At 38.9% G+C, this 15,030-nt stretch overlaps 1 protein-coding gene across 1 annotated transcript in view; it reads right to left on the bottom strand.

The window, feature by feature from the left end:
- Positions 1-942: 942 nt before the first annotated feature.
- DISC1 (DISC1 scaffold protein) overlaps positions 943-15,030 on the bottom strand; it is a 174,471-nt gene continuing 160,383 nt past the window's right edge. The window contains exons 11-14 of the mRNA XM_058419897.1: positions 14,317-14,560; positions 10,896-10,972; positions 9,161-9,205; positions 943-1,035 (exon numbers count right to left, since the gene is read on the bottom strand). Of these exons, the coding sequence (XP_058275880.1) occupies positions 9,199-9,205; positions 10,896-10,972; positions 14,317-14,560 (328 nt within the window). The 3' untranslated portion in view covers positions 943-1,035; positions 9,161-9,198. The remainder of the gene's footprint in view (positions 1,036-9,160; positions 9,206-10,895; positions 10,973-14,316; positions 14,561-15,030) is intronic.

Raw genomic sequence — 15,030 nt, 5'->3', positions numbered from 1 at the left:
TGAACATATCTACCTTTCTTCATGACCCTCTCAACTGCCACCTTTTCTCTACTAAAATCTAACCAGCTCAGTACTCTCATCTTCCTCAGCTTCACCGGTTCTTACTTCCTTTACCCTCACTCAGAGGAACAAAATCTCTTTTATGAAAGTTTTCCCTAAGACAGTTACAAATGAAACAAAACTTTGTGCTTATAAATTTTGAAATATGGCCAAAGAATTCCTCATAAAGGTTAACACCAATCTTCAAAAAAACTGACAGATAAAGCACAGAAAGAGATAAGTGTGCATAAGACAACATCGCATCTGGTTACCTGCACTGGAGTGTTAGAGGCAGATTAAAATGTGTAGGATGCTACATGATGCGTCTGTTGCCCATTCAAAAAAAACCCAAGAAACAACCCTCCCCAAACAAACAAACAAACAAAAAACAAACAAACAAAAATCCACCACAAAAAAAAAACCCCAACCAATCAACCAAAAGAAAAAAAACCAAAACAAAACTACAGGTGACAATATACACAGTCTGAGTCAGTAATGTAGCATCTAATTCAGCTAAATTGTGTTGGGAAATGCAGGTGCACGGACACTCGTATCCACGCAGCTTTTGGTGCACTACCTATTTAATTATATGAGCATTACCAGGAAAAGGATTTAACAGTAAAATAAAGGCTTTTCAGTGCCCAATCTTAATTTACAAAGAATTAACTTCTGTTTAAATCAATTAAAGCTGGATTGCTTTAGGGAAAATACACTTACTACACAAAAATTCCCATTTCAGCAAGACAATAATTTCTCCCATTCTTAATGTATCTAACCTACACTAAGAACCAGCATTCAATGCATATCTGAAAGGCAAGTGTCTCATGTGCATACTTACACAGATTGATACATATCTATAGCTAGAGCGAAAAGGATATGAATAACTCCTTCATCAACTCTGCAGGTGGAACTTTGCAATTGATCTTCCAGATGCACCAATTTCTCACTTATTGCTTCACATTTTTCTCCCAACTCTGCAGAAAATATGAAGAACTCCTGCAGAAAGTTGAAAAATAAAAGAAAGCATGTTTGCTGCTGACTGCACTTTTCTACATCAAATTTGCATCAAATGAAAGGGAAAATAAAATATTAGTAAGGGGATAAGATACTTTGCAGTGCAAAGGCATTGCCTAAAAGCAAATTCCCGTTAGAGAGACAAAAAGCTGTTTCTATATAACAAATTGGTGATTAATATGAAATGGAACGAGCTTGTGGTCTCAGTCTTCTTCCCAGCAGAAAATAAGTCACAATCTCACTTTCAGCAGATGATTAAAGGGATGTGAAGACAACTACTCTGAACTGCTCCCCTGTTGTCTCATCACAGCAGGGGAAGGAAGTCTCATGCTAACCCATTAAGGTACCCAAATTTCAAGTTGTTCATGTAAATATGATTTACACTTCTAGGTCATGTAAGTATTTCAAGCAGCAACATTTTGATAACTCTTACACACAGAAAATGGACTTATATTTTTGAAGAAAAATCTGGCTAGAGTACCTGGGGACTTTGCTCAAGCAATCAAAGAAAATGCAGCAAAGTTTGAGATTATAAGATGAAACTGTACTTTTTTTACTGAGTTATCATTAAAGAAGACTAAATTTTCAAAAAGAACCCTTCTCTACTTAGAACTTACACAGGCAAATATTTTTTCTATTTTAAACTGAGTATTTTAAATTAGTTTCAAACTCCTTCTCATAAGTTTTTTCAGATACATTGCACAGGGGTAATTGCTATTTTTTATATTTTGCATTGAGTAGTACTTTGAGAAATGACCCAAATAAGCAGCAAATATGAGAAGAGGGGGAAAAAAAATCCATCAATTTGCACAGCTCTGAGACAAGCCTTTCCTCTCCCTCCCATGGCACCATAGTGCTGTCTGCAGTAATGACAGAGGTTATTTGTAAAAAAAGATTATGGTGCCAAGATGAACTCCTGCTGGAACCATGTTTAAAAAAAAAAAAAAAAAGAGTATTTCATCAGCTGGAATCTAGAAAACTGGATTGTCGCTAGACTGAGTCTGTGCAGTCATTAATAAAGCCAGCTTCTAATGCGGCCATATACTAGCTGCAGAAATTTTTTGTCCTCATAGAAATAAAGTACTTGGGGTTCTTTGCACTTACGCATTTGTTGCTATAAGACATAAGCTGTTGTTAAAGAGAAATCAAACCTTCAGTCAGAGGCCTTCCAAAGAAATCATGCTAATACTTTTTGGAATGCTGCCCATTGTGAAACAATTTGAGATTTGGGGAACAAGTTTACCAGATCTTAGTTGTGTGCTATCCTTTCACTTTGCATCACACAGTACATTGCTTACATGGAGTCGAATGCCGGAAGAACTCTGCTTGCTGGCACAACCTCTGTTATGGCACAGAGCTTTACTCTCCTGCTTTCCTTGGGCCTTTCCCAGACATGTCTATCCAGCAGATCCCACTGGGACCAGCTGCAGCTCAGCCCCTGGCTAGGCAGGTTGGTTAAGAGGTTATGCTGCAAAGCCCTGCAGCTCAGACACAGAGGAGCACAATGGCCGAGTCCCTGGCTCTGTGCACAGGACTGGAGCCGCCACTTCCAGGCATCACTATACCTGAGAACCCACAGCAGCACTCCACAGAATGTCTGGATGTGAAAAGAACCCATTGTTTTTAAAGTGAGAACATGGGAGGAGAAAATAAACATTCTCCTTGCAGCAACTAGGAATGTCTTTTTTCTGAAGACCAGTGACAGACGAGAAGGAAGAAGTCTTCCACCCAGCTACTAAATTATTATTCAGCATACCAGCAGGACTCTATGTGCTGTTATGGAGTGGGACAACCCAGGCCATTTGTATCAGCAGGAAGCTCTTAGGGAATCATTCTGTGACATGCATGCAAGAACAGATGAAAGTTGTCCAACAGAATTTAGGGCTCAGACTAAACAAATCAGTAAACTGAAAAAAACCAAACAAGTGCTCTGAAAGCACATCTAAAATTATGACCACATGGAGAAAGCTCTGCATACAAAAAAAATGCAGGGTTTTCTTCCTGAATGATCACATTTTAGGTACATAATGCATTGCCTGAAAATGTAAAAAAAATCCGGTTTACTTTAGAAATTAAGGTAAAGGAACGATAAATATTAGGCAAATGTAATCAACTGTAACAACAATATGGGAAAGCAGGGAAATCTGAGAGTGTAAAAGTCAAATCAAACTTGTCTAGATCTAAACACTTGAAACCAATTTAATTGTAACTAAATGGCTATGGTTGCACTTCAGAGTAACCAAAATAGCTCGGTAAGACAGAGGTTTTATTTAATTAGTCTTTAAATCCTAATAATGCAGCTTAATTTCTCTTTACTACAGCCATAATAGTGCGTGAATGAACTATTTCTGCTCCTACATAACCCAGCTGCCTTTTTAGTTGAAATGAGAAGTTCTTCCAACACCTTAGACAAGCATCAGCTCCCAGGAATTTACTTGCAGGTGTCATGTGATTAATCCAGGAGAATCATCAAATAAATTACGATTTTCCAGAATTTGCATGAATAAATATGAAAATGGAAATGGAAGAAACATACAGTGCTCTCAAAAATACACAGCAATAATTCTAAATATTCAACCAATTCCACAGCTTCTGCCTCCAGGCCCTCATTTAAAAAAGGTTTGATAGCCCAGGTAAGTAGATAGAAAAGATTTCTCTTAGTGCCTTTCATGCCTGATAACGTCACTGGTAGCATTTTTATTTGACATTTGTCTATGCAGGCAGGATACACAAACTATTCAGAACAGCTCCTGGTTGCAAAGTGGCACTTCACACTGATCAACAATATCTCTGAGACGAAAGTGGACTCTGCCTCAAGCTCAGCTTATTCATAAAATACAACTCATCCAGGCTTGTAGGTTATGTCAATGCTACAAGACACTGTAAGTCTGAAGACTTCGGTTATTTTTGCTCTAATGGCATTTTTAGGAAGCAGCTGGGAGAGATTGCCGGAGTCAGGAGAGAGCTGAAATGCAATATTGCTTTATGGATTTTTCTGTGAACAGGGAGTGTAGCTGGCTGGGATTTTTTTCCCCCTCTAAATCCTTAAGCAGGTGAAAACAGCACAATTATGGGTGCGATTTACGCTTTAAGGTACAATTCTTCTGGCTTCTCAGACAAAGTAGAAATTCTCATTCCTTCCCAAAGGTGTGAAAGTCGGATGCAAAAAATTGTAAAAAGAGACAATGTCCCAGCTGATGCACTGCTGTAACATCAGCATATTGCATCAAGAGCAGAGGGAATGGTTTTCACTTTCATCTTCAGCATTTTGGTTTACCCTTTTACAAGTAATTATACCACCTATGAGCAACAGCTCCTCTACAGCATTACTTGAGGAAAATGTTTGATCAGCTTTTCCAGTGCAAACACCTCCTATGTTCTTCCATTTAGCTTATCGATTTTATATAGAATAATTGGTATTGTAGTGATGCCCACATCACATTGTAGCTAGATTAATTTAATTCTATTTGGAATTAGAGTCTATGTTAGAGTCTTTGGTGGTTGTGCTAGAAAGGAAGATTCCTAGATATATCCCTAAAATTCATTTCTCCTACAGAGGAACTTTTGTAAAAGGGCATTGCCTTACTTCCAAGCAGCAATACCATAATCCAAATAAAATAGAAGCTTTAGAACACACCTCCTCCAGAATCAAAGCCAGATTTCTTTCACATGCACTAAACAGTCTCTCCCTTATAATAGTTAAAATAACTCAAAGTAATGTAAATAACAACTACAAAAACTTGCCCTTGCAGGCAGATACTTCACATTATGGCACAAGGTTTAGAAAGTGATGTTCAGTTGGCAGAAATGCTGCATGTTTACACTCGACCCTGCAGAAGTTAATGGCAATTGTCAGCACTTGAAACTTCAGAATGTTTGGCCACAACATATCTTAATTACAAGAAACAAAATGCAACCATCCATACTTGTCCTGCTTGAGCAGATGCTTCAGTCACATGCAGGCCAAGTACACATGCCCTGAGATAAATGATCTGCATGGCCATGAGGTGACCACAGTGCAGGGGCGGAACAAAAGAAGAATTTGTTCCTGCTCTGCATCCCAGATTTCCTGCCCCGTGTGCATTGTCCTGGGCAGCTGTTACACGTGAAGAAGGTCACTGAGAACTGCATGTTACTCATGACCAACACCATCATGGCAAGGCTGCCCAGGAAGCCCCCAGGGACCACCAGAGCCAGTTCTGTGACTTGCAATGTGACCAAGCCTGCTGTGACTGTCCTCAGCTGGTGTCTGAATGCATGGCTCTTAGCAGCTGACACAGGATCTGGTGGTTCTGGTCGCAGAGTACAGACTGCTCCAGGGGTAAAGTACCCTTGCAGTGAGAAGGTTTTCTTCCTGCTACAAACCAAGATGGTTACATTCTATTTTACCTTTACGTAGCACACAACAATAACTAACAGTTCTCCTATAGATCATTGTGCTTTATGTGGTTGAAGACTTTGACTTTCAACCAGACTAGGACTCCTAAACATTTTATTTCTATTCCTTTCCTTCTTTTCTTCACTGAGTTCCTGTCTTCTGTAGAGGGAGGTTTTCAGACTCAAGCTATAGTCCTCTGGAGGTTTTGGCATTCTCAGCTAAGCACAGTAATTATTTCTTTCTTACAACTGACATTCCCAGTAATGAGGCTGCAAATGACATTTGCCCTTTCTTCCAACATAGTGAAGGTAATGAATCCCACTATATTTGTAGTCCACTATAAACCTAGATGATTCTTCTACAGTATTGTCAACTTAGCTGCTATTTACCATTTGTATACATAAATCCGACTCTTTCTCCCTCAAATGTAATTTGCACCTGTCTTTCAACATATTCCTTCTTATTGATTTCAGACTATTCTTCCAATCTATCAAGACCACTTGGAACTCTAATCCTAATTGAAATTATGTTGACTGGCACATAAACTCCTGGCCTACCTCCTTTTTAAAGGCAAACACAGTCTGCCTTTACTGATCCATTGGAACTTCAAGCTTCCTCTGGGAGTTTTCAAAGGAGCTTGTTAGTGGTTTGGAGATAGTTTTTCTTGGCTCCTAGGTGCACAGGAGAAATTTCATCAGTCTAGCCTGACTTGAGTACATCTCGTTTGCCTTTGGATCTTTTACTGCATTTGTTTCTTGCTACCTTGTAGTGAATACTGTGAGCACTACATAATTGGACGGAGCTTATAATCTTCAGAAAGACCAAAAGCACAGAGAATAAGGAAGAAACAAATATTCTGATCTCATTTACTTTCTCATTCACCTTTCCTATTAGATGACACACATGCTTTCTTTCACCTTTCCCTTGCATCCAACTTATCCCCAAACTCCCTTGCCATTTCACGTGTCTCCTGTAGCTTAGTGTGCTCAGGGGTCTTGCTGCTTCACGTTTACACCGTGCTGTATCCATATAGGCTCATTCTTACAAACACTTTTGTCCTTTCCTTGTCAAAATTTTTGAGCCACTGAAGAACTGCTGACATAGATATGTAGTTTGTGACTGTGTTTGCACTTGTCTACACCAAAAGATGGTGTTGTACAATAAACCTGATGTCTTCTGGACACTACAAAGAATATCTCCTGATTTCTTCTTCTACAGAGTTGGTCCCACAGAAACTCCCCTGTTGCTTCCCTGATTTTGTTTAGATGAGCTTTTCTTTCATGGAGGTAGCTCTCTAACTTTTCTCAGAAGAGGGATCGAGGCTGTTTCCCAATTACTTTTGCTCTCAATACCTTCCACTTACAGACTGCTTGCTCGTTCCAGCAACATGGTTATATACATTTAAGAGACTTCATCACTACGACACACTCCCCACTTTCTCATATGCAGCAATTTAGGCATAAAAATTTCTGGCCGGCTATGACCTACCTCTTTCCCACCATCACACGCTTCTTCCACACCCCCTTTGCTTGCACTGATGCCCTTCCCTTCTCCACACGGGAGTGTTAAATGACTCATCAGAATTACAGTCCAACATTGGCAATTCTTCCCTTCATCAATCTTCCATTACAGCTACAGAGGAGTGTCCCTGGGAAAGCATCTCTGCAGGAATAGAGTTTTTCACTGCCTTCCAACACCCTGCTGTGGCCTGAGAGCAGTCTTCCTATTCTCATCCCTAGTAGACTGAAGATCTTCCCTAATTGCAGACTTTCTAAAATAGAGCACACTACTGCATTGGCTCATTTAATTACACTGGGACAATTCCAGCTCCTGCTGTGGGAGGATGAGGCTATTTACTGACTACCAATAAAAATTCACAGTGGGTCAGGAGCTGGAAAAAGAAACAAAAGTACCAAACTTGTTTTCCTGTGTCCACACCCTGCCGTGCAAGGAGTCTGTTTGGGGTTCACTTACAGGTGGTTCCTAGTATTGTTCATTCCCATCTCTGCTCCCAAGTCACTAAGATACAACAGTCTAATGACAAACTGTGTGCTCTCCTACAGGCAGTGGGGAGACTGACCAGCACCAAATTAGGGGACTAGAGCACCAAAGATACGTTTAGGCAAAACCGTGACATGGTACAGGCTGCTTACACTTTCACTTTATGGAGAGCTCTCTATAAGACACCATCAGTCCAGCTGTGGCAGTGTGGTAGAGCCTGGCTTTCTAGCATATTTCCTTTTCTTTTATTTCTATCGTTGCTTTATATTCTCTTTATTATTCACTTTTGTCCCCCTCTGTCAAAACTTCAAAAGTCTCTCTGCTTCTGAGGACTCTAAGATATTAAGCTCCTGGTGCATTCTTCTATAGTGGCAGCCTTGTATACCTGTGAACTCTGGTGCCCTCAGTATTTTGCCCTGATGGCAGTAGGGCTTTTTCCTGTCTTTATCCCACAGGCTTACCTGCCTCTATTTCATGTCATGCATGGACACGAGCAGCCACACAGTTCATCTATAATTCACAGCAAAGTTCACTGATCAGAGAGGCCATTTGCATTTTCTGCAAAGTTCACCTTCATTCTCAAGGCTTCCTGGTTTTATTTATGCTGAACTCACACACAGCCAAGCAGTATATCCTAGGTGTGCCCTCATGTCACAGTCTCCTTGAACACAAAGTCAACAACCTGAGCTTGGTGTTGCAGTTAGATTATCTTTCCTGGAGCATTCCAGCTGCTCCACAGTCTTTGGGTTTGCTAGTTGGGATCTGAAGAAATGCTTCATCTGAATAGTCACTCTAAATTTTAATATTTATTTATTTAATATTTGCCTGGTTTGGAGCACTTGTCAGTGGCACTTGACAGGAGGCATAGATGCTGTTATGGAAGGTGAACTGGGGAAGGTTACACTTGTCCATGTAATTTATTTGCTGGCTGGACACAATGCTCGGATACTAAATTTCCTTAACATGTAAGTTGCAATCCAAGGCATACTGATATAAAAATGGACCAGTACAGTACAGCCCTTAGAACCTTGAAACAGTACAGCCCTTAGAACCAGGGTAACTCTCCTTACACATATATTACCTAAACTCTTAGTTTGTAGGTAGACAGACTTTTGTATTTCAGCAGGTTTTTCTCATAGGCCATGCATCTCATGTTACTCAATTATCCTAGCTTTCTTACATACATGGGCTAGGTTCTGAGATATTTTTATTTATGAAAATGATGTAAAATTACAACCATCCAGTATTTTCCTTTAGATGCAATTCCTATTACCGTGTATTCTGCTGCAGTATGCTTGTATGCTTTTATACTTCAAAAATAAATTCAAAGGTATTTTTAGTGGCACACAAGAAAACATGATTTTTTCCCCATTCCTAAGCATCATGACAGTGCTACAGTTGAGCTGGCTAAATATTACTTGATACTTTTCCCCGGTGTGTTCATTCTGTTGTTGGTATGTGTTAAAAATATTAGCACAGGTTTTAACGACAAGCTCTCTGAAATACTCAGCAATTACACCATTATCTTCAATGGAAAAAAAAAAAAAAAGATTAAAAAAGGAATGGGCCCACTCTAGAAGTGATTGTGCAGCTTTTCCAAGCACTCACACACTCTCTAGCAATTTTTAAGCGAAGGTAACACTATAAAAACAAGTGTCATTTATTCTAATTGAGACAAAGAAAAGTCTGTACAATATCACCACTTTATAATGCCTAGGAAACACTTACCTCAGATAAATGGCCCTCTGTTCCAAATGAAATGTCTTCTATAACCTGTTAGAGATAAATTATTAAGTATATAGTAGATACATGCTATATAAACAGAATGATTTTAATGGAACTTATAAAAACCATATAGCACAATAAAAAGTTATGTAAGCTGAACAACTGCATCAATTTTCTTCATATGCATGAAAGATTTAAATTGCATTTGTAATGGAGCAGTGGCAGGCACCCAATATTTAAAACTACATTGAAATATATTTTATTAAAGCCTGCTTTGGCTTCTCACTTAAAACCCACAAGGAATACTCCCTCTAAAACTGAAGGACTAACTGTAGATGGAAACTAACTTTTCTATCAAGCTCTTGCAGATGTGTATACCCTTCAAGAGTCTACAGAATTTTTGTTTGTTTATTTGTTTTTTTGTGGGTTTTTTTGTTTGGTTGGTTGGTTTGGGGTTTTTTTGTACAAACCTTGTAAATGATTTTGGGTAGGAGGAATGAGAGACCCAATCAATGTTTCCTATTGGTAAAAAATGCTAACTATAGTCAGTTCTTCCTTCAAAATTTCCTTCATCTGTGAAGTCTATAGAAAATTAGCCAATGCTTCACTGGCTGAGGAGCAAAGAAATTTGATGTTAGCATCATTGGGAAACCATTACTACTAATCACACATTTGTGTTGTTGATAAACTGAGATAAGAATACTGCTTTGGTATGCAGACACACACACATATATAGATACACATTTAAAAAGTGCAAAATCATTAATCTGCCATAAAATCACAACTGCTACTGGATACTATTTTCAGCAATCAATCTGAAACAAACGGTTTCAATTTCTCTGGCCTGTAATATTAATTTTCTGATGGTATTTTTACTGCGACATTACATGTAAGCATTAGGCTTACTGAGGCGCTACAGTCCCTGCCTAAGAGCTGGCATTTTTCCCAGCAGAACTCCAGCCCAGTCTCAGATGCAGCGGAGGGCACCGTGCCGCACGGCTCTGCCCGTGGCTGCACCGTGAGGAGCTGAGCATTGTGTACAAGCCACCTGCCTCCTGCCACTGACACCCTTTTTTAGTTTGGATCAATACAAGAAACACGCAAACACTGACTTTCACTAATGCTTAATGCTGACATTTAAAACCAAGATTAAATTTTGAATTTCCAGATTGTTTTCTAAGCTCCACAAACACAGTGTTTAATTAAAGTGCAAATGAATGCAGAGTTTATTTAGCTTTCAAAAGGCTTTGTCCTTTACACATTACACGTGTGCCTCCTGGACCACAGGCTATCCCAATGCACAGTAATCAGTTACAGTCCGCTCACAAAGGGTTTTCCTTGGTGCTTGCTACCACTAAATTCTGAAAAATGTTGTATCACGTTCTGTGACACTTCTTTTTAATGGCAGACACCACATTAAATATTACTTTTTGTGATGGTCCATTTGGTACCACTAAGACCTCAGTACCTTTTAAAAATTTAATCACATGAAAGCTTTACAATTATAGAACATTTTCCAAACACCAGAGTGATCTTCAACCAACCCCAAAACATCATCCCAGATGGCTAAACTGAAGTATGTAGAGAATACTAAAAGACAGCAGGCCTCATCCGTATCCCTGCTCTCTACTTCCTTTGTGAAGAAAAAGTAAGAAATTAACTAACAAACAATTCTGATGGGACAACTACCAAAAATGCTGACTTACAGGAGGTAAAACTACTGAATTTTGGATTTTACCTTGTAACTTTAATCACCTCAATTTTCTTGAAATCTAGTAGGTGTTTCTTTCCTTCATAGTGATTTAAGAGGGAGCACTGCACAGCATGCCAGAGAGCAGAAGAAGAAAAAAGGATAGGTCAGGAACTCAAGCCTGCAGGTGCACACATACCCATGTTCATCAGGTTACTTGCTGTTAGGGAGGTCCCAGCACACACAAATCTCTCAGTTTATTAGTTATCACTGGTGGTTTTGCTATTTTTAAAAGCTTTTTATAAAAGCGTTTGCTTACACATACATTATCAAGAAGCAAAAAAATAAAGCAAGCTATTATAAAGAGTGGAAGAAGCAGGGATTAATGTCTGAAGAGAAATGATATGGTACTGTATATTTTAGAAATCACCCAGATATGCATCTAACCATGTAGTAATGACCATTGCAATTGCCACGTCACTCAGTTTAAAAGCGTGGGACATTTGTGGGATGAAAACTAAAACCCACCTTTAACCCTTTAGAAGAAAATCAAGCCCAAATAGTCAAAAACAGTCAAACTACAACTGAAGTGATGGGACACCCTAATTTCATCAACAGAGCTACCAGCTGGGAAGCACACAATTATATGAGAATTCAAGAATCTGTATCAAGCATATTAAACATGCTGACTTCCAGATAACTGGGGGTAGCAATATTGTCTGCAACTTTGCTCCAGTGTTTTTTTTTAATTCTACAGCCTAATGAGTTATCTTCAACTGAGAGAAACACATCTTATTTAAGTAACTCAGAGTTGTTCACAGGATGATTTTTGCTGGCCTCACTTTATTTAGTTTTCACCAAAATGTCATTAATGATTTTTCAACAAGCTGAGCTGCCAATGCACCTGATTTTCATCCCCAGTTAACAGTCAGTGTTATAAAGGAACCCTGATTAACCGAATTGTTTTGGGATGACAGTCTACCACATAAAAACTGGGATAAACAAAATCAGCAGTGTCTTAAAAAACACAGTTATGAAAACTATAAAATAACTGTTGACAGTTAATAAACCTGTGCTCACATGATAGTAAAATAGCAAACTTTCAAAGAATTTATACCTTACATATTTTTATACCAGAACATGTCATATTTTTTGATTTAGTGAGGATATTTAATTAAAAATGATAAATGGCCCCTCCACAAAGCAGTGTCTGAGATCTATGAGAAGGGCTCTTTCATCTATTTTGCTTTTCTTATTATTGTTACGTTTCTTACTTGATTTTTTTTTTCTTTTTTTTTCTTTCTAAGGAAACCTATAGAGTAAGCTAGAGTTATATGTAAGAAAACTATTTATAGTACACATCAACAAAGCCAATATTCCCCCCGCACTAGTGCTTAGCTCTATATGACACGATAAATAACTGGAGAGCTTAATTTATAGAATTCCACTGTAAAGTAAATCAATCACCTGGGGATGAAATGTACTTCCCAAGGAGTATATGCACGTATGCTATTATCAGCCTTTCATATATTGTTGAAGTAATTAATTCAGTAACCTCTAAGCACAAAGAACATGACTCTTTCCTTCTGCTTCGGTGGCCAATGGTGCTCTCTAGAAATTCCCTGATGGGGAACAGAGGTTGTGACACAGTTGAACAGAATGGCCATTCCAGAAACATGGCAACCACAGCAAGCTACCCCTCTGACAGGGGCACCATTTAGCCTTGTTAAATAATATGAAACCACGTATTTTGACAAATACATACTTTTCTATTAGGTATCCTCACTTGCTGATAGATGTCTATGAAAAGGTTCCCTGCAAATGGCAGACAGTAAGTTTTTCCATGGAAGTCATATAAATGGCTAAATTGAGAGACTAAGCACCACACCACTATTTTTTTTTTTTTAAATACTGAATTATTTTTAAATAAAAAAAAACCTACCATATAACAGAGTATTTAAATGCTTTGGAAGTGGTTTGTTTTTCAAGTCCATTTACAAATCAAGACTGATTTTTTTCTTGCACTTCAACATGTTCAAAACCAGAAGTTAGCATGATTTGTGTCAGATTTTTTCATTTGCTTTTATATTTTGCCTTGTGATGAACTACTCAGAGATGTTAGGCAATAATCTGTTATGGCTCTTCTCTAAAAGTTTAGATCTTGCCTGTCACTGCAAATACAGTTTCCTCTTCCATTCAAGGTATGAGGAACCATCCCTCAAGTCCCACACACCTCTCCACAGCCAGAAGTCACCTCACTTCAGCTGCCCAGCTGTCATTTTGGATAGCAAGGTTGATCTCCAGGGAAACAATCTGGGCTTGCAAGGGTGAAAAAGGTGATAATCTGTAGCACAAATACCAGGAGTGCTACAGAAACAGACACAAAATCCCAAACACTCCAGAGCCTCTAAGCATTTCTGAAAGAGGAGCATAGCTTTCCATAACCAACAGAACTCCTCATATTATTTCAGCAGACTCATAAAAAATTTGGTAAGGCAGTGATGGGGGTGGAGTCAAAGCCAAGCTGACCACTTCTAATAAAAATGTTCTCTTTGTGAAGCCAGTCTGTAAACCATTTGCTCTAGGAAAAGACTGCAAGAACTACTAAAGCCCAATATAAAACCAGATTTTTACTAGCAAGAGGAGATTTTACAGTCAGGTATGGATCTGCTTTCCACTAAGACTCAGCCCGCATAAATGCAAAATTAGGCATCAGATTTCAGAGCAATGCACAGTTCAATGGCTCTTAACATCAGATGCAATTAAGCATAATTTAATTTTTTTTTCAGCTTAATTCCATGGTAATACAACTAACAACTGCTGTTGGAGGGTCCTTTTGTCACAGTGGTGCTGTTGGGGATGAAGCTTTTTTAACAGCTTGTTTACCTAGGCAGTACAGTTAAAAGACTATTAGACAGTGGTTGATTTTTCAAGCAGGGATAGCATTCCAGATCAAAACACGAAAACTCAAAAGAAATTTGTCAAACCTTATAAGCTTCATGAATTTTTCCTCCTTCTAATAACTGTTGGATGCTGTAAGCCTATTAGCTCAGAAACCTTCGACCATTTCACTAAGGGAGGAAAACAAAGTCTCTCTTCATGTCAGCTGACAATGACCCAAGCTAAAAAGTCAGCGGAACCAACTCAGAATGAATCTTGTCAGTGAGACGAGGAACAATGGATAATTTTGGTTAAATACTTAGTAGTTTTTCCTTTAAATCCTGATGTACATTCTGTGTTCGTTGCCTGAATAATTTCTGCACTTTAAAAAGACTGATGGTAAAAGGAAAAAGGGTTGAGCAACTTCTGAGAAGCTAATAAGCTATTTTACTCATGTCCCAGATTGGAAGCCAGATGCAAAGTTCATACTTAACCTGCCCTGCTGACCCATCACAAAGATCCAACTCCTCCTCTCAAAAGGAAAACCAGCAGTATCCCTTGAAATGCTGCAGCAGACTATTTCAGGTACCTCTTTCAGCTCCCTGTGTTTGGGGCAGGAAACAGCACCCCACTCCATGCTCTTTAGAAAGTGACCTTCTTTTCTTTTTTCAGAATCAGGTGAGGCATCGGCAGTCATCTCCATCTCATCCATTCGGTTCTCTTCTTCCTCAAAAACACAGCAACTGGTTTCTTTCAGCTGAAATCCTCGGATCAACAGCTTACAGGCCTCCAAGTCCGCTTCCCACACTCTTTGGAGCAGCTGGCTCCCACAGCTGAAATAAAAGCCAAAAGAAAATAAAACTGCAGTTCAGGAAGAATAGTTGCTATTTCAAGTAACGCTTGGAGAAACTGCTTATTATAGACAGAAAAATAAAAACAACCAAAAAACCTAACAGTACCTCAAATACTCCCACAGAGATAACATTGCTATATCAAACTGAAAAGCAGTAAAATTATTGCCCCATTACAAAGTGGACGATAGAAAATCCTCCTTGGGTTAAGATGCTGCTCCCAACTGTACAGCAAACATTGGCTACATCCTTCTGTTCAGACACAGGTTCAGGGGTCTTGCCATCATAACCAGAGGTTCCTTCACAATATCAGATACGCAGGCCTGTCATCCTTCAGCCGTGTGGCTTTCCTGAATTTGATGTAGAAGATCATGTGTGAACAATCACACTACTTACTGCATTAAATCAGGTCTAATTTTGGGAAAATCGGTACAGTAAATTTCTTATTAGAC

This window comes from Hirundo rustica, chromosome 3 (genome assembly GCF_015227805.2).
Source record: "Hirundo rustica isolate bHirRus1 chromosome 3, bHirRus1.pri.v3, whole genome shotgun sequence".
In the NCBI taxonomy this organism is placed as follows: domain Eukaryota; kingdom Metazoa; phylum Chordata; class Aves; order Passeriformes; family Hirundinidae; genus Hirundo; species Hirundo rustica.
Note: the sequence above shows the minus strand (reverse complement) of the source record. Positions and strands in the feature narration are given on the sequence as shown.